The following is a 25,594-nucleotide window of genomic DNA, read 5'->3' on the forward strand; positions in this document are numbered from 1 at the left end:
GAAATATACGGTCCACTGGCATTTAGTATTTGTGATTGCTTCATAATACTATTATATAATGTAGGCAGAAGATCACTTTATCGCGATGTACTGCATGACCTTTGTTAGACATACTAACAAGGCTTTTAGTGATGAGCATGTATGGAATTATAGTCTTTAACAATATCTTAAATATATGCGATTATTTTTGCTTTTATTGATTAGTATAGAGCGCAAAGATTGTTTTATAAAATGTTTTTCAAAACAATTTACACTGTGTTAGTAAAATATCTTGTGTTAACTCACTAACATGTTATGTATTCTTGATACTTTTATACTACAATACGACTCGGATTTTTGACAGATAATAGTTATATTATGCATAAACGCAAGAATTTGACATTTAACATTATTAAACACATACTTCTATTAAAGACTTTTTATTTTATTACTTGTTTAAACGACTATGCTTTTCGACAGTAGATAGTTGACACTTGACATTGACATAATCTCTCCACTTAAAATGTCAAGAAAAATAAGATATGTGGTTACGTACGTTAGTATTTCCTTTATTATAGGAAGTTTCCAATCCCGTAAAATAAGGAATATAATTCAATAGCTTTTTTCACCTTCAAAATCAATGAAACTTCGTTAAAGTGTTTTGCAATTAATTATTAAGAAGCTTAAATGATACACCGTGAACAAACTCGAGCTGAACTAACAATTTCGTCACGCAATCAAATCCTGATGTATACATATCGTATATTGACCTTTTGAGGTAGTAATTATGTATAATGAATGTAATAAAAACGTATATTGTCATTCAAAGGTTTGATATTCATAGATTTTGCCGCATCTTTCCCATGACCTTTCGTTTCTTGGCCGTCTGAAGTAATCGTTGTTTCTGGTTTGTAGTCTTAAGATTTTGATCGGGCTTTTTATTTCTATGATGGAAAAATATTTACGCATTCTTCATTACCGTGTACAAAAGTGCGTCGACACACTTCAAAGGCTTAGGACGGACTTGATGAAAGTTTCTAGTATTTGTATAATTAAATTTTTGACACATTTATCATCAACTTTCAATACAATTTGGTATTGGTACGTATACATTAAGGTGGACATTCTCTAAAGTAGGGAGCACTTCTGAAGCTTTCCATACAAAATATATCATTAATTTTCTATTACAATAACTATTTAATTTTAGGTATTTTTTTTAGGTGGGTGCTCGGACAGACAGGGTAAATATATGTATTTATTTAGAATCTAGCATGTTAGAGAATGCCTACCAAGCTATGTTTATGAACTTAAAACTTTTGAGTTCTTATTTGATGGTAATACAATTTCTTCATAGTATAGTCTTTTGTTAACATAGCTTTTACACATTAAGAAAACGCTTTTTAAACGGATTGAAGCTATGTATTATTATTATAAACTTATAATTATTTACATAATTTTAAATTTTACGACATTTCGCGTGCTTTACAGCATGCTTGGTCACGGTGACCATAATAATTATAAGTTTATAATAATAATACATAGCTTCAATCCGTTTAAAAAATGTTTTCCTAATACAATTTGTTATTAATAAATTTGACCATCTAATGACACGTATTGAAAAAATCGCCATTGTATTATATTTGTTTTCACTTGTTAGCTACTGAATAAAATATCATATAAATACTTGGGCGGTTGTTGGGAGTACCAATAGAGACAACAATGGGGAAAGCAGTTTGATAGGTCGATATCTTGTCACTTGTCGGCTAATCTATTTGTAACTGACGTTATCTCACACATCCGAGGTGTATAGTAGTTTAGTGTGTTAGTAAATGCTAGTTAATAACCCGTACTCTGTAACTTCCAATAAGGGCAGACACAGATCCGAACCGAGTTTTGTCAATATCTGTCTGTAGTTATAGAATACCTTGCAACACAACACAGCGAGAAAATATATAGTATAGTAGTCAGAATAAATTTTCGAAACTTTATCATTTTAAAGTTTGTAAAATGAATAATTTTTAGCTTCATAAAAGAAACAAAGTGAGAAAAAGCACAGAAAATAATCAACAAGAGTTTAATCTCGTACAGGCCCTGGTTTGTAGCACAATAATGACATTTACATATAATATGATAAACTCTAAAACTAAGAACCGATTCTTTCACCTATATCATCAGTAAAAAATATGGGTTATATAAAATGTTGCGACATTTAAGCAAAAATATGTATCTCATATAACTCAGTAATTTTTGGTAGGACGCGCTCACGATCCTTCGACTTCTTTTGATTATATTCTTGCAACTTATTAACGATAGGTTATATTATTATAATGGGATAGTTATCCCTGTATAAACATGGCTGCAACAGTCCCATCGCCGCTCAGTAGTGTTGACGTGACCTGATGCCCCATCTAGAGCATATATGACAAATCATTATACGGTTATTATATTTATATTTAGAGCATCGGCCTAGCGGTTTGAGCAAGCGACCTTGAGGACATGCAAATCACGGTGTACCAATGAACTTTCTTTTCTATATGCGCAACACTTCCTACGGTGAAAGAAAACATCGTGAGGAAACCGGCATGCATTGTGTGTCAGGATATCGCATAGACTAGAGACGACCGAACTGTTAAAACCGTTTATCATGCATTTGTATTTAAAAAATGACTTGACAATGTCAACTGTCAGGATGTTTATAACACCAGTGAAGGGCGTGTACGCAACTCTTTGCATATATCTTTCAAGGAAACATTTCCTTATAAATTATTGTTAACATAGTGTTTACATTTTTTGTGATCGCAGGAAATAGCGAAGACAAGATATTTAAGGATAACTACTGTGTAATATTAATTGATTTTCTTGATTTGGATTACTTACTGAGTAGAAGTTTTTTGTTTTTTTGCATATGGAGGTTTTTTGCGCTGTAAATTGTTGATAGAATTAAACAATTTATAATAAACGTTTTGATAGAAACGCATGAAAGAGTGTGAAATTAATTAAATTGCAATTAGACTGATTTAGTTTAATGAATTGTGGGTTTAATATAAGAAGATTTAACATTAATTTCGATTGGTACATTGGTTTAATAATTTTCATTAGACCAAATGAGCGTTAGCGCAGGTTTTAGTTGGAGAGATTCCAGACTGAAGATATTCTTACAAATGTTATAGAACCCAATATTTAACAAAAAAGTTTCCGCAATCTCATACTAATACTCCGATCGGAAATTAACATTAAAAATTATAATTACGTTACGCATCTGTAACCTAATTACGTGATTTTGAATTTGGAATGCAAAAAAAAGGAATTACAAAGCGACTTGCTCTACGTGAATACAAATTTTGATACAGTTTTACGTAATAGAAAAAGCGGTTAGAATGCGTTCTTGCGCAACGCGGCCGCGTGACGGCGCGGGCGCAATGCAACTAGTTCCAGAATATGACGTCATAATAACAAACAAACATTATCTTGTCGGAAAACATGATGCTGCTAATGATAGCTAGAATCTTATGGGATTATGATAGGTACGTGCTGAGCAGTCTGTCGTAGTGGGAGGGTATGTTGTATCTAAGCTGTGTAAGTGGCGATCAGAATTTGAAGAAACTGATCGTGGTTGGTAACACAGAAAGAAACACGTGGCCTCATCATGGATCATCAGCCAGATGGACCGACAAAGTGAATCACGCATCGACATCAAAACTGTACACTGGACCGGTGAGAAACCGGTGGACACAGAAAATTCGCGGAGAAGCGAGACCCTGATCAAATAAAAAGAAAACGAAATTATATATTTATGACATATAACTAAATGATTCAATTAATATGAACGTCAGTAAAAAAGTAATTGCTTTAAGAAAAACACTTTTTGAATGGATTACAGCTATGTATTATTTTTAAAACTTATAGTTATTTACATAATTCTAAATTTTAATTTTTTTCGGACGTTTCGCGTACTTTTCAGTGTGCGTGGTCACGTTGAGCTTCTAAATTTACATTTACTATCAGTTCTTAAATCAAGTGCGTATAACGGACAAGCAGAACTGGCAATAAACTCTCTTTTAAATCGCCAACATTTTTTTTAAATGTAACGGGCAGGATACCGCCGCCCATGGACACTCACATTGCCAGAACGCTCGCAAGTGTGTTGCCGGCCTTTCAAGAATTGGTATGCTCTTTTCTTGAAGGAGTCCAACCTTAGAGCAATGTTATGTAATTTAGATAATCCCGATGAATTTTATGAGAGGAACAGATTTGTGTCAATCTTCGCTACACTTTCGCAATTGTTGTTTTGCGGGAATCGAATAGGGAAGCGGTGAATACGAATTTTTTTTTTCTTTGTTCTTGTTGATTTGGTGTTCTCATAAATAATAAAAATAAGTAACTAAAATTAACTTCAATCCGCCTCGGACAACTTTTACTTTGTAAGACTTCCTATTGTAAAAATGTTGATCGAAATATTATTCACTAAATATAACAAATAGAAGAGTATGGTAATTCATGCTAACAAAATGTATCACTTCAATAAAAACTGAATGTAAGGTGCATAGAAGTCTTGCCAGGAAGTCAGGAATATTGTTAGTTTAAGAAGTTTTTTGTGAAAAAGCTACTGAAAGTGGGAAACTGAGACTAATCTGGGTTTATAAGTAGCTATATTATTGACCTTGACATTTGTATAAAGCCGTCATTCGCGCATAGCAGACCTTTAACGAAGTATTTGCACTTCACACAAATTGAAGCGATTAACGCTTGTATTAAAATTTATCAATATTTTGTTAAATTTGTTAGTTCAAGGAAGGATTGGTATTATGTTTGCCATCGATTTCTAAAGTCTTTTGAAACGTATATTAAGAACTAAAATAGAAAAATATTTTTAAGAAGTTCTATCGTGTTTATTCCAGGTGACTACCACCATTACTAACTAATTCAGTTCATTTCATGGGCGATAAGACACCCCCCTCCATCTGCCCTCTAAAAAGTCTTAGAAAACCCCTTCCACCTCTCTCAGAGAAGTTATACAGAGTTTCGCAAGGTATCCACAAAATTATTACGTGTTATTATAATAATATATAGTATACATATATATCTGAGTGATATAAACATCACTCGGAGCGGCCGCAGAGCAGGCGGAAAATATTAAACGGCTCAAATATAAGAGTCTCTGCTCCAACTTAGATTTTGTCCCCTTTGGAGTTGAAACTCTTGTGGGGTCTCAAGTGCTAATTAATCATTTTTATCATTACGATGTAGGTTAAGAAAATTGTAAATACTGTAAATATATGTTAGGTTTAGGTTTTAAATAAATATAGTATATATATTTTACACGTCACAACGTGGATAATAAGATTAATTTAAATGTAACACTATTCCGTTGAAATATATTAAATATATATCAATATATATAATAATACATAGCTTTAATCCGTTCAAAAATAGTTTTTCTTAATATATTAAATATGTTCTTTTATATATTGTAATGTAACAAAGTGTTAATAAGTAAATAAATATATCGTGTACCACTTAGACAACATTACGATTATATTAAGATATTGGAAGATCTTAATATGATTATTTATTGAAGTGTGATGTAATGTTATGACAATTATGGCAAACAAAAAATACATTTTCTTATTGTTAGAAAAAAAAAATACGAGCAAAACAGCTGATTAGGTAGACATGTATAGGTAGACACTTAACACAGCTTTCTTTAAAATTGATCAGACTGTAATGTTTATTCCGTTATATTCGCGAATAATTATGTTGTTTTAAGCCAAAATATGGTAATAAAATAGTTGGCATTCAATATTATATTCACGTATTTCGACTGAATGTAACAATTTGAATATCATCATTACGGTGTCATTAGTAAACATTCGTTACACGGTGCGCCAGCACAGTGATTGATGGGTATCGATCTTATTGCAAAATATTGCAAAAGCGAACGAAATCTTGTGGGCATTATGAATATTTAATGAGTTCAAATTTAACTATCAATTGTCACGATCATTAATACATATACTAGGTTTAAGAATAATAGGAAATAGTAATTTAACGTTTTAAATTTGGAATTTACACTCAGTTGTTTCTGAATCAGAGGGTTTTTTGTGAGAGGAAAACGGTCAAGATACTCATCAAATGTTAAGTGAAATCGCCGATCATGGACACCCACATTGGTACGCTCTTTTCTTGAACGACCCTAATTCGAATTGGTTCAATGATTCCTTAGACCTCAAACCAACTGCCCGGTTTCACATAGTGGTGGTGAAGACATTTTTCTTAAAAGCCGTATGTTAAAGTTTAATGAAATTTGTCGATCTTAGCATAACAGTACAGACATCTGGAAAGCGCAATTCATTAGTATGTATTATGTACGGAGTACTATAAATTAAAATTATGCTATTGAAAACTGCATTAAAATGCGTTGCATATTTGAAGCAATGCAAAGAAACCAGATCAGTAATATCTATTTTTGATCAGAATATAATATGCAAAACGATTAGATTTCCATTGGTAGAGTGAGTAGTGAACAGTAACGTTCTTTTATTATTAAGTAAAATGATTTGAGAGGATGCTCGGAAACATACACCAGGAACATTCAATTATATAAATCTCTATATATATATTAAATTCTCGTGTCACAATGTTCGTTCCCATACTCCTCCGAAACGGCTCAACCGATTCTTATGAAATTTTGTATGCATATTCAGTATGTCTGAGAATCGGCTACTATATATACTTCAAACCCCTAAGTGATAGGGGTCCTCTTCAAAATATAATATTTTATTTTTTGGATATTTTTTTATTATGTGGCTTTAAAAAATACATACAACCCTACATTTTCACTCTTCTATCACCAATACTTTTTTTTCTACACTAGGAATTCTCTAGAAATTATTTACATGGCAAAAAAACGTTTGCCGGGTCAGCTAGCAAGTATGTACATATAAATTAATTCATATATTTTAGATCGAAAATTCATGCTAATATTTTTTGTTTTTCAATGTAATGATGACAAATGTAATTATTACAATTTCTATAATTATATTCATCAGGACATCGTATTCTTTTATGTAATTTTAAGGCCCGTTAAGTTCAAAAGCTTTTCTTAAGCTTAGTTAATTCAAAACTTACAAGCCTATATATTTTTTTAATGTAAAACGGGGCTTAAAACATTACAAACGCATTACACGAATTTCGAAATCTTAGCATAAAGAGGTACTATATAAAACGGATACAAATTGTAGGTATAATAAAATATGTCACAGAGGTGAACAAGTCTGGCGCCTCCAGAGTTATCGTTTCATTACCAATATATACCATTATCGGTTTATAAAATTAAATTGCTACAGTAAATGTAACACTACAACAACAGTAGTTATAACATTCAATATAACAATTATTTTCTTATTATTGTATTATAAGGTGTTTCGACTCTCATCCCTGGGGTACTAGGTTTGATCCCCGGCTGTGCGCAAATGGACTTTCTGTCTGATGTGCGCAATAAACATTCGGTGTGTCAGGCACAGAAGGTTGATCACCTACTTCGCTATTAGAAATGATCTCGGAGCAGATACATAAATCTGAGGCCCAGACTTTAAAGGTTGTAGCACTATTGGTATGTATATACATATATATATATATATATATATATAAGTTGAAAATATTTCTGTCAGCGAATTCCAGTTATAATATACTCGCATTTTACTGATTTAGATAAAAAAGGATTTGTTTTTAATTTTATAAGTGTTCCGAATGTTTCCAGGACTAGTTACGTATAACCTTGGAAAGATTCGTAAGCAGTCGTTAATTCATCCTAAGGTTACGTACCTTAACTATCAAAATCGACCATATGGGTGGTTTTAATAGAACTGATGAATTTATTAAAAAATCAAGAAATACGATTATGAACAGCGCAATTCTAGAGCCGACTGTAGTCTAAACTATACAATGGTAGCTAATTTAAGATCATCGACCGACATAGCAATTATCAAATTGGCAGTTTCATTGTTCTTGCATTGTTTATTTTTCTTTTAGAGTTTCATAATATTTAATTAGTTCAGTGAGAGGGTTATAGTTGCAGTCGCATTAAAAACGTGACAATCTGTAAATTTGTAAGCCAGCTCTCGCTCGTAATATCAATTTGTTTGTGGCCTTGGCACACAAGTTAGTTTCACTCAACGAAATGGGGGCATAACTTTTTGTTCAAACTTTGAATAAATCGGGTAAGTCCAGGTATACGCGTCATTACTGTCTATGCAAGATCTTGGGTAATGCATTTTTAAGCAATCTTTGTGTCAATAGACGGCGTTATTTCAAAAATATTAAGCGTTGAAAAGTTAACAATGTCTACATTAGCGACGAGTGCTTTAGAATGATGGATGTCTGATAAAACTGTGTTTGGTGACGGAACTGATCTGAACAAAGAAATTGAGGTATAAAGCACGTTCCGATTCCAAATTTTTGACTACAAAAGTCACACAGTGACGTAATTGTTACTGGATTAATTGAAAGCCTTGCAAACAGCAATACCATTTAGATTGAGTTAAAGTAAGCCTTTAACATTATTTTAATCACGACTTGTACAAATATTGTGCAATAAAGTTGAAACAAGTAGTTTATAAACATATTATGACTGGACGTAATCCATATGTTGAAATCACACATACTTCCTCTCCTAAACATATTGATATAAGGTACAAGTCTGTGGCTATGGATTGCAATACAGGGGTTCCTCGGGGGAGCATAGTAGGCTCATTATTGTTTCTTTTGTACATTAATGATTTACAAAATTTGTCTACAAACACATGCGTTCTCTACGCGGATGATTGTGACCAAAGATACTGCCCATAACCATGAATCGTTATTGCATGAAACAATAAAGAATGTCACGGTATGGCTGGAAAGTTTTTATTTAAGTATAAATGTAAAAATACTAACTATATACAATACGAGTGTAAGCATAACCAATAAGCTGAAAATTGTAGAAGCAGGGATGTGTGCATGTTGCACCACGATGTATTTGAAAAATTATTACGCCATGTCTATCCAAGGGGAAGATGATTAGATTTTTAAAGGCAAGCAGGGTAAAATGTGGGAGAATTTAAAATCATAAGTTTTGACAACCCTTATAAATAGCTTTATCGTTCTTTTAACTAGACGATTTTAGGGTTTTTATAATTGATAAATCTCAATGCACAACTAACTTTTCAAATAAATAAATTTAACAAAGGAACGTTTTTAGATTAGACGTCAATCAATATTAATACTGGTATATGTATCTATCTTAAAATAATACAATTTACCTCACTTTGCGATGTGCAGCGTCTGCTAAACGGTGCTGTGTATTGAACCCCTCATAATGGCGCTTTTTTTGTATCAGACTACGGAGCTGAGTCCATGGCCTGTAACAAAATGTTTATTGTAAATCTTATCAGATAATCTGATCATAATTAATAATGATTTAGTAATGGCTATTAATTGATTGAACCAAAGAGTTACGTGGAACTATTTATATAAGTAATCGTTGTTATTTATTTAATAGGAAATATCACTAGAGCTGAAACATAAAACGTAATTAAGACAAATATGATAAATAATAAATAATCACATCTAAACTAAATCGGAGCCCACTTCAGTATCAAAAAAAACTGTACAATGACGACTTTCATACAATAGTCTAAATGGATGCCAAACTGTCAAATTAAATAAGTACAACTGACATGAATAAAAATTTAATAGAAAAGAGAGACTAATCGCGAATAGAGAGTTTTGTTGCTTTAATGTTGGAACATTGACACAAAAGAATGTGAGATGTGGTCACCATAATGAGAATAAATTCAATCTCGATCTATACAAAAACGAAAATAATGCGAGATACAGCTATTCAACTTATTGACACATAAGCATTAGTTACTATTGCTATAGAGTTCTGACATTTTATAGAAATTACACAATATAATAAATAGACTTGTAATTGGATATTTTTCCACGCTTATTATACAAAACTTTTTAGTTAAATAATCTTTTAATAATTCAAAGGAAGTTGCATTTTATTACAAGTGAAGATAAATTACTAACTTATGACATTATTAGGTAGGTAGGTTAGAAAATATGAAAAGCAAAACACAACATGACGCGTTTCGTTTGATTGTGATTGGTCCAACGTAAAAAGGTGTCGCCTTTGGACATGGACAAAATGTATCTAACATAGTCAAATCGTTTTTCAGATGACACGCGATTCCTACTAAAATAAATATAGCAAAGTTATTGTAAAAATCTTACAAGATTTATTTTACTTTAGTACACATAGGATTATATAGTTATAGAAAGAGATAATTCAATGCATAACGCTTAACTTTTTTTTAAATCGTTCGAATAAGTTCGTTGCGTAGATAAATTACTAAGGTCTATCTAACCTTCCATTTATGATATTTTAAATAAGAGGTCATGTTATAGGTCAGGTAAGTTGACACAGGATGTTAAGAAATAAATTGGTGATTAATGCAGATTCCCATACCATTAGGTCATAATTTGAAAACTATTGAAGACGACCTTTATGTGTATTACTGGTTTACCTGGGCATATTTCAAAATAGCATTGCATATATATAATTAATTTGGTTCGATAAGTTCGTTGTTTGACACGACATTTTTGTATCTTTGATATTCGGGACAAGGTGATCCGCCTTCAGGCCCGAGACAAATGTTGTTTCGCCGGGAAATTAACCTAGGAAATACACACATTATTTATCATTCAATAACCTAAGTACTCGTATTTGTACCTTTTTTAATAACAGACCGATGAGACTATGTTTAAATTCTTGAATTGTTAATATTCTATTTAACTATATATTTAGATTTCTGATTTTTGTTTCTCAAAGCTCACAGGTTTTAGTAATAGGCAAGGTATAAAAGTTTTGCTCCCACGATGGTAAAAGTTCTTTTCTGTTTTGCTCTTAAAGTCAAAGTCAAATCATTTATTTCAATTAAGGAATATTACAAAGGCGCATTTGAAAGTCAAAATTATAACTCTAGTTGCCCCTTCTAAAAGGTAGTTTCATATGAAGAAGAATGGGAAAGACACTCCATTCTTACTCTTTAAAAATAGTTTAATTATATATATTGGTAAATACGATATTACCAGCCCATCAAGTATTGCCAGAGTTATCTAGATCTATCGTGAAAACGATATCCTAGATGCCATTTAGTACATTCACTTTCTTTTATCTACAAACAAGTTATCTTTGAACAATGTCAAAATGTTACTTGTCTAGCAATTTGCACCTCGACAGTCTTAGGTCACCGCATAAATGTGTTGCATGAGAATGTTAATAGAAATGTTGTCAAATGCCACCTAACTGGTTTTTACGTATTGCCTAGCCTCCGAATTCACACGTCATCTGACTAACCTATGATACTGAATGAAGAAGAAATTATTTAAATTTACCCATCTAAAGGTCAAGAGGTCAAACATAGGACAAAAACTGGATAGGAGGTTAAAAATAATCAACGCCTATAAGAGTCCTTCATCCAACTTCTATTTTAATCCCTTTCGATCTACTCTCTTGGGTCGAGCGGTTCAAGTGCCCAGATTTATGATGGTGCCTGGTAGATAGAAGAGCTGATGCTCGAATAAGTATCGCAATACAGCGACGAAGTACTGCCAGCGTTCAAATTGTTTTAATTTTCTATTTATTATTATTATTACTATGTAGGTCAATAATATTGTAAATACTGTATATTTGTGTGTTGGAAATAATCATATCGATTGTAGTGGAAATAGTTATAAAAGTAGTGACCTGTTCTTTTCTTATTCTGCAAATTTGAAGAAGCACAATTAACTATATTGTCTTTTACAACGACCACTATTTAAACCTTAACTTGTTTAACGTGGAATATGCTTAAATCGAGTATTAAGAATATCCAATACCTGCATTATGAGCATGCCCCACATACACACCCTCACGTACATACCCTCACTTGTGGTGTACAAGCAAGCCGAATTAGGTATGACTTACTTAAATGTGTTTTAAAAATTTATTGATTTGTTCCTTTCGTATTTAACTTTTTTATTATATATTACTAGCTGACCCGGCAAACGTCGTTTTGCCATGTATATTATTTCCAGGAAACATTTTTTGTAGGGGTGAAAATTAAGGGTTGTATGTATTTTTGTATGCTGTGTCATAAAAAAATAAAATTTTTGGGGCAGATACCACTTAACACTTAGGAGTTTAAAAGATAGATCAGACTTACTGAATATGCATAAGGAAATTCATAACTATCGGTCGAGCCGATTCGGAGGAGTATGGGAACAAACATTGTGACCCAAGAATTTTATATATATATATATATATTAGCAGTGTTGGCCTAGTGGGTACAGCGGGCGACTCTCATCCCTGAGGTCGTAGGTTCGATCCCCGGCTGTGCACCAATGGATTTTCTTTCCATGGGCGCATTTAACATGAGCTCGAACGGTGAAGGAAAACATCGTGGAGGAACACCGGCTTGCCTTAGACCCAAAAAATGGCGTGCGTCAGGCACAGAAGGCTGATCACCTACTTGCCTATTCGATTAACAAATGATCATGAAACAGATACAGAAATCTGAGGCCCAGACCTAAAAAGGTTGTAGCGCCATTGATTTATATATATATATACTACACCTATAATTTTAAGTAATTCATCTGTAGGATTACGAATGAAATAGATACGATTAATTTTATTATACTTAAAAAGTAATTCAACTCGTAGAAAGTACTTCAAGTGACAGTTGAAAGTAGAACATTTAAAAACTGTCCATGCAATTAATGAAATGTGAAAGCGTAGTAAATATTGCCCACTGTTCGCAAGGGGCAAAAAATGTGCGTTTCAAGGTACTCTGCGGGGTCGAACACTGCACGCTTCGGCCTTAACAAAATAACCAGCAATACATTAATTAAGCTTTCAACAACACTGTTCCATTCGAAGCCCGGTGTCCCCAGTGGATTTTATTGCAATTACAGCTACGTACGGTAGTTCTAAAATAAAACATCAAAGGTATATAGTTAGGTTAGGTTAGGTTAGGTCGCATAGTTTAGTGTTGTGTTTAGATCTAGAGGTTTATTTTTTTTAATTTCCTAAAAAAAATATCGAAGCTTATCTAAGTCTGAGAGTCGATATAAAATTTTCAAAAAAAACGGCATGTATATGCTCCATATGAAGGGATTATTTATTAAATGAAGGGATCATTTATTAATAAAAATTGTAATTAACATAATTGTAAAAGTAATTATAACTTGTTAATACAAAGTCAGGAAATATATGTTTTTTTTTAAATAAATAGAGGTTTTGTATCGTCATTAAAGAAAAATTTATCGGCATGAAAAAAAAATCCTCTTCGTTTTGAAGTAGGTGAAAAATATTCTCCATATACATACCAATTGTCCATGTTGGTCTGTATTAGTTGCACGTTGGTGGTCTACCAACCTTGATGTAACAAGGTAATTGAATTTGGATTACACTTCATACTTAAAAATACATTAACAATACGTTTTATTCTAGTTGAATTGGGACCGCTAAGTACCCATGTTATTTGCTGTTCTGAGCCAATTCGATACAGTAGCAATCATTTTGAAAATTAAAGCCTTGGGTAACATTCACAACCTTATTGTATTCTAAATTTAAAGACATTGTATCTGCGCTTAAGACTTATTCGAATTTTAAAATTTCGCATATTACGTTACAAACAAATAGAAATTTTCAGGTTTCAAATTTAGAACAAACTTTACTGACTCTAATAAATACTTATTTCAGAAAATGGGAAATCTGATCTTTATATACTGCTTGTGATTTCAACCGTCAAAGTTGTTATTCACCAATGACGTATTAGCTACAGCTTTTTTTATTCTTGTGACCCATTTTTTTATGTTCTGTATGGAGTTTGAAACGTCATATTGCGCACCAGCGTCGCATTAAAGGGCCGAAGGGAGTTTGTGAGACGCCAGTACATACAGTGTCGTTTGAAATATATATAATATGTATATCGACTCTCTATCATAATTTCGATAATTTATTATTAAATAATTATAAATAAGATACGTAAAATAACAAACAAAGCTTTGTTAATAAACAGAATATACAAACAATTACATTTACAAAAGGGATTGCCGTAAAAAACAACAAATCAGCATATATTTCGTTAATAATTTTATATAATAAACAGGATATATTAGACAAATTCACGGGTTAATACTATTGCTAATTACATTAGGCGAATAGCATTTCGAAATTATAATCATTGTTCGAAACCTTGACGAAAGAATACGGTATGAATTCTTTGCGGTTCCGCATTCGAACAATACCTGTATTACAATTGTAATAACACTGGTAAAATTCACACCCAATATTCACAACTATGTTCATCTGAGGGATAGTAATTCTTCCGGAATTACCAGATAATGTTGTAAATTCGAAATTCAAAATTATTAGGAAGACGACAGACCATGAGGACAAACAAAAGTTTTACATTTAAGGAGGTGGGAAGGTCACTTTAGATTCAACTGTAGAACCTCAAAATGATATGCTGGGACAGGCCCCAGTTTGAAGCAAAAGCTTTGGCAGACCACCGTCACGGTTGACGGATGATCTTGATGTCATCAGAAAGAGGCTGCACCAATCCAAAAACAGACATTGCAAAGAAATTTAAATTCAAGATGGGATTTAGTCTAGTAACAATTATGGGCACTTAATCTAATTTAAGTTTCTGCTGACTCGTAGATACTGCAACATTAATCCATTGTAAGTTTTAGGGTAAATGAAAAATATTATGAATTTAAGAAATTATCTATTTGAATTGGGATTGTTAAAAAATTGTAATCCGTTAAGACGTTAAGATAAATTAAAGCAAAGAATTTACACCATTTTTGAAGTTCCGTGAATGCCTTAACGTTAAACGTAATACAGGATATGTTATTTTTTGCTAGTCTTAACGACCGAATTAGAATTAAGACAAACAAAGGCGTACAGGAATTTTGTTATTGATTAGCATTTATATTGTGTGCTATACAGAGTGGTTAATATTACCATTATATCTTTAGATACTCTAGTACGGCGACATTGCAGCCTGCGTTTGTTCCGAGTATTAACATTGTGCGTATGTATTCTAGTAGAATTATCACTACTTTTATATACATATATAATATTTTCATAAATATAAAGCAAGGGTATGTAAATCAACCCTTGAATTTATCTCTCAGAGATTCCCTACATTTTAAATTATATATTGCACGAATAGCCCTCTTCTGCAGGATGAAAATAGTTTCGACATCAGCAGCATGACCCCACAATAATAAGCCATAAGTCATGCTGTGAAAGTAACTAAAATAAACAGGTCTAGCTGTATCGACATCAGTTAGTGAACGAATTTTTTTAACCTATCCGTTAATTTGAATACATGGTGATTCCAAGAAATGAAAAAAATAAATCAATGGCGCTACAACCTTTTAGGTCTGGGCCTCAGATTTCTGTATCCGTTTCAGGATCGTTTGTGAATTGAATAATCAAGTAGGTGATCAGCCTTCTGTGCCTGACACACACCGTCGACTTTTTGGGTCTAAGGCAAGCCGGTTTCCTCACGATGTTTTCCTTCACCGTTCGAGCTAATGTTAAATGCGCACATAGAAAGATAATCCATTGGTGCACAGCCAGGGATCGAACCTACGACTTCAGGGATGAGAGTCGCACGCTGAAGCCACTAGGCCAACACTGCTAATATATATATATATATATAAAATACAGTTGTAAAAATAACAGAGCTTGGCTCGTAATTGTAATTAAATGTATCTTGTTATTTTTTGTTGTTCTTAGAATTTGCCCAACATATGTTGAATTTTAATCCGGCTAACGTAAGAAAAATTACCAAACGGAGTCTTTTAAAAACAGTTAGAAAAGTCTTAAAGTACACGAGCTCGATCGACAATGTTTTTACTTGACGCATTAATCGCCTATACGAGTAAACGCACTATGTACATTCCATATTTGTTTTTTTCTATCGAATTTTATTTTCACTCAGAGAAAAAGCGATACTAGTATCTCAATTAGAACAAGAAACCAAACAACTATACATAAAACTACAAGTAACTATACATTTTAAATTACACTGACTTACTCACTCACTTTACAATGACACTAGTGTCAGTTTAAAAGCAGAATTCTTAATATTTTTAAGGTTTGAAGTTGAATATTGAAATAACTCATGATGAAATTAATAACTGCTGTAATTTAAAATGTATAGTTACTTGTAGTTTTATGTATAGTTAATGTAGCTTATAGAAAAAAACAACTTTACAATTCATGAACGAAAAAATAATATTGAGAATACGTATACATACTTTGATAGAAATAATTAGCCTCTGAATTTTATTAAAACTGAGTGGATTTCACCTTGACATTAGCATCATGTCATCGCCTTCATAGCGACACATTACAAAAGCGTTCGTAAACTAAACTAAATATGAAAACATAATAACTGAAGAGGATTTCTAAACTGTCAATGGTTGTGTGATTTTACATGGAATAGACAAGATTTTATCCAAACCAGGTATAGAGGTCAAATTTAAAAAAATACATAATTAATATCACAAAAATATAAACTCGATTTTTTTATACATGTGTCTTTACTCAGACATTATGGAACATAACGATCTAGCCTAACTTAAGACTAATAAGTAGTATAAGTTGCACAAAGTATTGTCTTTTGTTAACATAGCTTTTACACATTTAAAGAAAACCCTTTTTTACCGGAAGCTATATATTATTATAAACTAAACGTCGGAAGAAATTTAAAATTATGTAAAATAATTATAAATTTATAATAATACATAGCTGCAATCCGGTAAAAAAGTGTTTTCTATTAAATAAGTAATACAAATCTAACCTAATTTATTAATAAGGATATTCAACATTAGAAAGTGTCCAAGTACACTACTTACTACTTGTGCTCTATTGATATTTGTGGAACTATAATTTATTGAATGATATTGATACACTGTAGAATCTAACAGTTGAAACTGCTATAGTAAAATAGCTGATATATTCAACTGTGGCATTACACGCACGATGTGCTTAATTATTGAACTAGACACACTCTGCGTACAATGGTAGCGTGGGAATGGCATTTGTGTGCGTCTCAACGCATCTTCGGTTACATCACTACCGAATACGTAAGCTATAGCAACCGGGCCATGAAGCCTCTTGAGACATGTCTCAGTAACACATTTGTACGAATATAATGCGTTACTTTGCGGATATGTATTAAAATGTATGGATACAATTAAAAAGAAATGTGCTTAGCCTATAGGGATAAAAAAACAATTGCTTTTAAGTATAATTATATTGATCCAAATTCGACAGAAACTCGATCAACAATTTTTTTATACAAACAAAATAGGAAGCTTTATATAAGCGGGTTGCTAATAATGCTGTGTCACAATGACACCAGTGACCATGCATGTTATAAGGTATGTTAAACCAATAGGGAATGCAATCTCGCGAGATATGGTCCCAGGTGAGATTTCGCGAGTTTTTGGATAATTGGAAGATTCTTGTAAATAATCTAAAAGTTTAAATAAATGAAGAATAATAACTTTTTCAGTAAACTTTAATGTATTTAACATTGTTTCTAACATTTCTTTAATAAACTTTTAAATAGTAAACTTTGAAGTGTCTAATCAAATAAGACATGTTTATTCATGTCTTATTTATTCTAATTAAAGCAGTAATTCTAATATCAAACAAAAGTAACAAGAAGTAAAAAACTAAAAATAAACTAATTAAGTAACGTTAAGATAATATTATTGTCAATTAAATAAAACTAGACCCACTAGGCAATATTTTTTGACTCGCAAAATCGCGCCCATTTTTCAGGTAAGATCAATCTCGCTCGAGAAGAGAATACATTACTAGTCGGTAATTTTGTTATGTCATAAATATTTAAAACAAGTATTTTGTAACGTATACATTGTAAGCAAGATGTCAATTGTAGGTAGCGGAGTTTATTATATCTAATAAAAATGATTTCATCACAAACAAGATATCAGAATATAAACTATTTTTATTGCTATTTGGATAATGAGACTATTAAATGCGAACCAGTAAGCCAATTACTGGGTCGTTAATATATTTCATAATCCTGCAAGATATATACTGGGTTAATTGTTATTAAACAGACTTCCATATTTGTTAAGTTATGGGAAAGTAATAAAAATCAAAACTAATGAATGGTCAAGTTCCGTGGTCATTAATTGAACCACAACCATGTAGGTATATAATATTCATAACACGTATAAGATGGCCAGTATATTTTTGTTCATCTGTATACTGAATTAAAGAATTCTGAGCTAATGTGTAGTCAATTACTTGTTTTATCGTTTTAAGGTTACAAACATTATCTTCTTAAATCTTTTCCTTAAAATAATTTATGAAAACTGGTAAAATAAACATGCACATTTACCAATTCTCAAATACGGCTGTCAAACATAAGCACCTAAGCACAATGCGGATGATGAAGCAAAACCCAGAGAGCCTTGGAAATAAGTATTATAAAGAAAAAATGACAAAATAAGTAACAACAATTTAAGAGATAAAACATGGTTTGCTGAAGTTACATATAAAACAAAACAACTAAACTGGATATGGGCTGGGTGTTCCATAAAAGGTGGGTCGATGAAATCATCTGGACCTGAAAAACCTGGACGAAATTGGTAAAAATGGACCACAATAGGCCTTTGCTCATATACACACAGAATCGGTTATCGTGGATTAAGAAAAACAATAACTATAATATATATATTTTTTATTTCTGATATAAGGCTATAAATAAATAAAAAAATCTTAAATGAGTATGTAGTGTTTCCGCCTAACATATTATAATTATTTTCTAAGCAAACTGATTGTTCTGTACGTGGGTAACGCTGTTTGTTTGTAAATTTATAGAACGGGCCAGTTAGAAACATTGCTAATAAAAACTTTTTATGAATTTAAATTTTAGAACTCTTCGGTAACCTAATGTAGTATATTGCATTCATTTGTCATTTGTTTTTGTGAATTGGCGGCAAATCTAAAACTCTTGTTCCACGTGAAAATTAACCTAAGAGAGAGCGAGAAAATTTTCGGTACTTTAACAGTGACTATTAAAGATAACATCCGTGCTGTGCGACGTATGAGAGAAAAAGATAAGAGAGTGACCTATCAGCAGATACGGGCAAGCCTAGGCATGAGGCCTTGGTATGAGTCAAGTTCAAATAATATTGATGGATACAGATGGATTCCCCTTACAATAACCGACGACCAGAAACACCTTCGCGTGAACTGGTGAATATTTAACTATGGCAGGTGTCGAGATAATGACTCATCCGCCATACATCCTAATCTGGCGCCCTGCGACTTTCATTTATTCCCAAGAACTAAAGATAAAATTCGTGTTATTCGGTTTACAAGCTGTGAAGATGCGGCGAAATACTTTAGTGGGTAGGCACATAGTGGTGGTGCGCGGCAAAAACTGCCTTAAAAAACGCTCAGTTGTGGGAAGGACGTCGTCTAGGTGATATGGTCGAATTTCGTATTTTTAATTCATAACAAGTGAATCAAAACAAATACAAAATTAGGAAAGTAGAAATTATCACTAAGTGGTAACATGTAGAAATCTAATTATTTGATGATTTTTTACATTTGCCGGAAGTCAATAATCACGTCACGCACGATACGACAGGTATTGGTTTAATGAAACAATTTATCAATCCTATTACATTTTCCTGCTTTGATTTCTAGACACTGCATATTCTTGATATGTTACTTTGTTTGTCCGTGGCTCTTGGCACCATCTGTATACCTGTCGCTTTAAGATGAGTTACCATTTGACCGTGGTTTTTATGAATCAAGTAAAGGTTATATAAAGATTCTTTTTTTGTATTTTTAGTTCCTTTTTGTAGTCAGATGCTCAGAGTTATTTAATGATATATGTATTTGAAAAAAAAATGTTTCAAGAATTTTATTCTCATTAATAATTTAAATTAAATGACAATTTTATTTTATTTAGAACATATAGGCTAATTATGTATGATTTTAAAGCGATGAACATTTATAAAATACATTGAAATAACGTTTTTTTTTCAAATCGTTTGAAGCGGCGGTTAAATAGACATCTCATGAACAGACGCAATAGACCGCATCTCACTTAACATCAGGTGGGATTGTGGCCAAACGTCTGTCTAGTTCTGTATTAAAAAACCATTAAAAAAACTCTATACTACCAAGTATTCACTAAACTTAATTACTTAAACGCAATTTATCGCTATATGTTATAATCACTATCGACGCTATTAAAAGACACAGATAACAATATAATAAAACAAATGAATAAGACTTCTAAAATCAGTCGATAATAGTTTAAGTAAAAACCGTAATAATAGTACATACATTCGATGTATACGCTATTTAAATCGCCAATGAGACCGAAAGCGATAGCGATTCTATAAATAATTGATGTGAATGCGATTTCAATATGAGATACTTGCTATTCAAAATAAACTATGTACTAACAGCAAAAACGGTATCTTACACATATTTATCCCTTTATTTGCATAAATTTAACTAAGTGAGTTATAAGCTGGTTTCGTTTTATATTTGTTGGAAGTAACAATTTACTTTGCAATTTAAATTAGATTTAACTAAACATTATATCGAAATCAGATTCATGGTTGATTAGCGACAAAATACAATAAATTTATATGCAGTTTTCAATTAAAATCATTATAATTTATAGTCACTAGTTTTGTCTATCAAAACAAGTAAAGAAAATGGTGGAAGTGGTGGAACTAAAAATGGATTGAAACAAATTAAAGATTCACAATGGATAGTAAATGTAAAAGTAAAAACTATCAATAACGAAAAATTTACGACTATCAATAGTTAGGGCAGCGACAATATACCAGAGAAACAGAAAATTTCTTGTATATCGCACAAGAAAAAACTTTTAACAGCTGCATTGGAAAATATATTTGGAGTTCAAACTGAGAAGATTATGGAGTAAATATTAACGGAGCAAGACCATCTTAGGTTTACAGACAATATTGTAACTTTTGAAGAAAGGCTAACAATCTACAACGTTAATGCATTGGAATGGCATGCATGGAAAGCCTTTAAAACTGAATGACCAATGCAATAAAAGCTAACATAACAGAAAATGAGGAGATTATGGAATACGTAGAAGAATATATATCATTATTGCAAATTATGTCAATAAAGAATCAATATACAAAAGAAGTCGACCAAAGAATGCTTGGTAACGTTTCTGGTCACTAAAGGAAATCATTAAAAACAACGCAATGCTATGCCATGTCTAACTTATGAGTGTCAAACTTGACCGGCAACGGTGAAAAACGAACAGTTTGAACGAACGAATTCGAATAACGAAACATGAAGAGAAGTATGCTAAACATAAAATCACACGACAGATGGACAACAACAGTAAATGTCGTTCTACATATAATCAAGAACATAAAATATAACTAAATAGGGCACATTATAAAAGGCAACAAAATTTATTAGAATGGTATCCAACAGAAGGAAAAGACCTGACCATAAATCTGGTGGCTTCAAAAAATGATCTATTTTCCAACTTTATGTTATTTGTTTGAAACCAACGGCCAGAGAATGAAGGCTTTATTTATTGTTTTATTATTATTAATTTGTAATCTTGGAATTATTCAACAACAATACAAACTGATTATGGCTATATGCTTTTACCAATCACAATCAAACAAAATGCGCTATTGTTTCGTTTTACATACCCAATGTTTAATAATAATGATTATATTTTATCTTCTCGCTTCAGTTGTAGATCACCTATATTATGCCGGTGGAATGCGAGTTCGAACCCACCCAACCGCGCCTTGTTGTAACTACCCGACGTGGTTTAGTGAATATTGCTCACCCAGTCTTGGAATAGTCGAAATTCTGTTGATTGACAGACCCTTGCTACTTTTGTTGCAATGCATACACACTCCCTACAGCCAAGAAAAATGTAACGAAAATGACAATTGACAGTAAAATGTAGTGATTTATTAATTTAAAAATAATCTATTAACCTTATCATTATTTAAACATAGTAAAAAGGTCTTATATAATGTTTTTAATATTCTTAACAATGTTAGTAATAATAATAATAAATAATTGATAAACAGAAAATCAAAATAAATTTAAAAAGTTTGGTCCCTGTGGCAGTGTACCTTTAATGCTGCCAGCATGTCCTCGCTGTATGGCAAAACTTATTCGTTGAGCCATAGCACCAGCTCTGGAGTCACTAGTACTATCTATCAGACGTAAACTTCAATATTTAATTAGCGGTTTTGCACGTTAACCCCACTACCCAATAGTCTTAATATTATATTGAAAGTTTGTACATCAACTACAATTTTTATAGCGACAATGAAGCGTTTGCTGACGGTACTTTTAAAGCTTAGTATTAAAGTTGGTATGCAAAATTACGCTTTAAAAATACCATGGTTTTACGTATTTGCAATGGCGATGCTAAAATAAACTCATTTACATTTTTCCACTGTTGGACAACTACGATACTATCAGATAGTTAGAATTGCATTTTTAAAATGTATTGAATACAGAAGCTATAGATACATAGTTATACTTTAATGGGTGACTTGTAAATATTTTGTCTTTTGATTTAGATGTTATCTGTGTCTTAGAAGAAAATAATCAAATTTCAATATTTTTTACATAGTAAAATAAATAAAAACTAATTGGCGCTACATACTCATTAGGTGTGGGCCTTAGATTTCTGTATCGGTGTGATCATTTGTCAATCTAATTGGAAAGTAGATTTTTAGGCACAGAAGTGTGCCGGACACACGTCGTCGATTTTTTGAGTTTCATTCGAGCGAACGTTAAATGCGTACATGGAAAGTCCATTGGTGCACAGCCGGGAATTGAACCTCAAGTATGAGAGTCGTACGCTGAAGAGTAGTGGCTAAATAAAATAAATAGTTACTAGGCCAACACTGGTATTTATTTTATTTATTAATTATTTCTTCCATAGGCATAAATTCACAACATTCAGGAAAACTGATAAAGAAATGCTAATTAATCAAATAAACTCATAATTGCATATTAATTGAATTGAATTCAGACAGGATGTGAAGAGCATTTAGGAAACTATAAAAATCGTGTTTTCGTGAACTGCGAGGAATTTAACCTTTTAAATAATGAATAAAATAAAAAGTGATTCCGCTAATTTACGCGAATTCGTGACAGACTTTTTGTTTTAACTTTGTAGTCAGGGCTGTATTCATGAAAGGTTTTGCTTTTAGGCCCTGAGCTTCCAACACGATGTTGCTTTTAACTTTTTAATGAATAAGGTAGTAAATAATCTTATTTTAATTCAATTATACTGTATATCTGTATTTGTAAAGGAAAACGGCTTGCCTTAGACCCAAAAAGTCGAAAGCGTGTTTCAGGCACTCGATCTTGTTAGATTACTATCATCAAGTAAATACAGTCGAAATCTCTTAAAACGTCATCGAAGGTAGTCGTTACAGCCGATGACGTTGTTATTATGCACCTAATACAATAGAATTCAGCCGGGGCCTTTGATTTTGGTCATTATAACCGGTATGTTATTGTTTTACTGCAACATTATTTTAGTGATATGGATATATATATGAGAGATATATTATGGTGATACTATTTCAAATACGTAAAACCATGGTATTTTTAAAGCATAATTATACACTGCCACAGGGACTAAACTTATTAAATTTGTTTTAATTTTCTTATTATTTTTTTTACTGTGTAGGTTAAAATTTTTTAAATACTGTATATTTGATTGTTATGTTTAAGTTTTATTTAAATATATAATAATCAGAACAATGTTGCAGATATCAAGTCCAAATTTCATTGGTATTAAATGTGCCAATTTAATTGCGACTGTTAATATACAAAGTTGAGTATTTTATGTTTGCTATCAAATATCACACATGTAACACAAATCAAAAATAATATGAGAACTTTATGAAGGCTCAGCGCTAACAAGATCCAAGCAACTTACTCACAGTTGAGTAGTCCGCAATATTGAAGCACACAACTTACGAGGGCACTGTTTATATTGAAGAATTTGCATGGGTCAAACAAAGGCACTGTAAAAATATAATTATCCAGGAATAAAGAAAATAATAATAGCAATTACTGAGCACATCAAGCTTTCTAAAACGACACTGCGAAAGGTCTCCACGGAGTCTTTACCATGGGGAGTGTTCAGAAGAGTTGTTCGGTCTAGCCGCAGCTGAGTTTCATTATCGGACGTCGTCGACGTCCGTCGTTCCACAACTGAGAGTTTTCTAAGTCAGTTTTTGCACACACCACCACTATATGGAACCAGCTGCCCACTGAAGTATTTCCGAACCAAATTGACTTACGGTAGGGCAACGCACTTGCGAGCCTTCTGGCAATGCGAGTGTCCATGGGCGGCGGTATCGCTTAACATCAGGTGAACCTTTTGCCTGCTATAACATAAAAAAAGAGTTGCTGGAAGTCATTTTTCATCATAGTTTTTGTTTTTTAAAATGTATTTATACTTTAAATTTATTTATTCAAACTAAAGTAAATAATTAGTAAGGCCCCGGGGCTCAGGCTCGATTCGTCTCTGGCACAACACTGTAATCTTGTTTGTGACACGGGTATAGCATGGTTTATTGTGTGTTAGTGTGATAAGTTATCGTCATCACGATGGTTACTTTCTACATTAAGAAGATTTATATTCGCGGACCGAGATATATTGTTTGTCCACATATAACCTTCATACATAATAGTTGGTGCTTCAATTGATTGGGGAAGTTATGAAACACTTGCTGTACGTGAATCGATGAAAACAAATAAATAAATGGGCCTGTTTATTTATCTTCACAAATATATGTAATTTAATAATTTCATTTAAAACGACTGTCTAATGATTAAAACAACAAAAATAACTGAATAAAATACAATAACCTATTGGTAAATCCTTAGAACATGTATTAGGACACTTTAAATTTTACTATAGCTTTGGAAACCGTTCCACCACTGAAGTATTTCCGAACCAATTCGACTTAGGGTCCTTCAAGAAGAGAGCGTATCACTTCTTAAAAGGTCGGTAACGCGCTCTCGAGGCATTTCTGTTCGAGGCCCTCTGGCATTTACTGCGCATGGGCGGTGATATTATTTAACATCAGATGAGGCTCTTGCCCGTTTGCCCTGTTTTATAAAAAAGTAGTTAGTTTTCTTTTTAACCCCCAGTGGAAACATAAATCTTTAGATTTAAGAGCATCATGAGATATACGTGTCAGTACAAAATGAAAAAATATTATTATACATTTGATATAACTTCTATAAGTACTAAACATAATTATTAACAAATCGAAAATCTTGTGAGACATATGTATTTTCTATTATGTATTAAAATCTTTTGCATAAACGGTATCACCATGCTTCACCTAATAAATTTTGTTATTTCAATACTGTGAAAGTTAGATTTATTATATTCCGTAAACAGGTGTTTTTTCGTTCATTAGAGCGGATATAGCGTCACACTCGGTA

The 25,594-nt window shown here is 32.2% G+C and overlaps 1 protein-coding gene across 3 annotated transcripts in view; it reads right to left on the reverse strand.

Moving 5' to 3' along the window:
• LOC123708764 (flocculation protein FLO11-like) overlaps window positions 1–25,594 on the reverse strand; it is a 50,235-nt gene that overhangs the window by 14,459 nt on the left and 10,182 nt on the right. Inside the window, exons 1-2 of one of the 3 annotated variants that reach the window (XM_045659634.1) lie at window positions 24,076–24,220; window positions 9,284–9,377 (exon numbers count right to left, since the gene is read on the reverse strand). In XM_045659634.1, the coding sequence (XP_045515590.1) occupies window positions 9,284–9,377; window positions 24,076–24,143 (162 nt within the window). In that variant the 5' untranslated portion in view covers window positions 24,144–24,220. Of the gene's footprint in view, window positions 1–9,278; window positions 9,378–24,075; window positions 24,221–25,594 lie in introns of those variants that run through there. The other 2 variants (XM_045659636.1, XM_045659635.1) reach the window with 2 other exon arrangements.

This window comes from Pieris brassicae, chromosome 4 (assembly GCF_905147105.1).
Source record: "Pieris brassicae chromosome 4, ilPieBrab1.1, whole genome shotgun sequence".
Lineage (NCBI taxonomy): Eukaryota > Metazoa > Arthropoda > Insecta > Lepidoptera > Pieridae > Pieris > Pieris brassicae.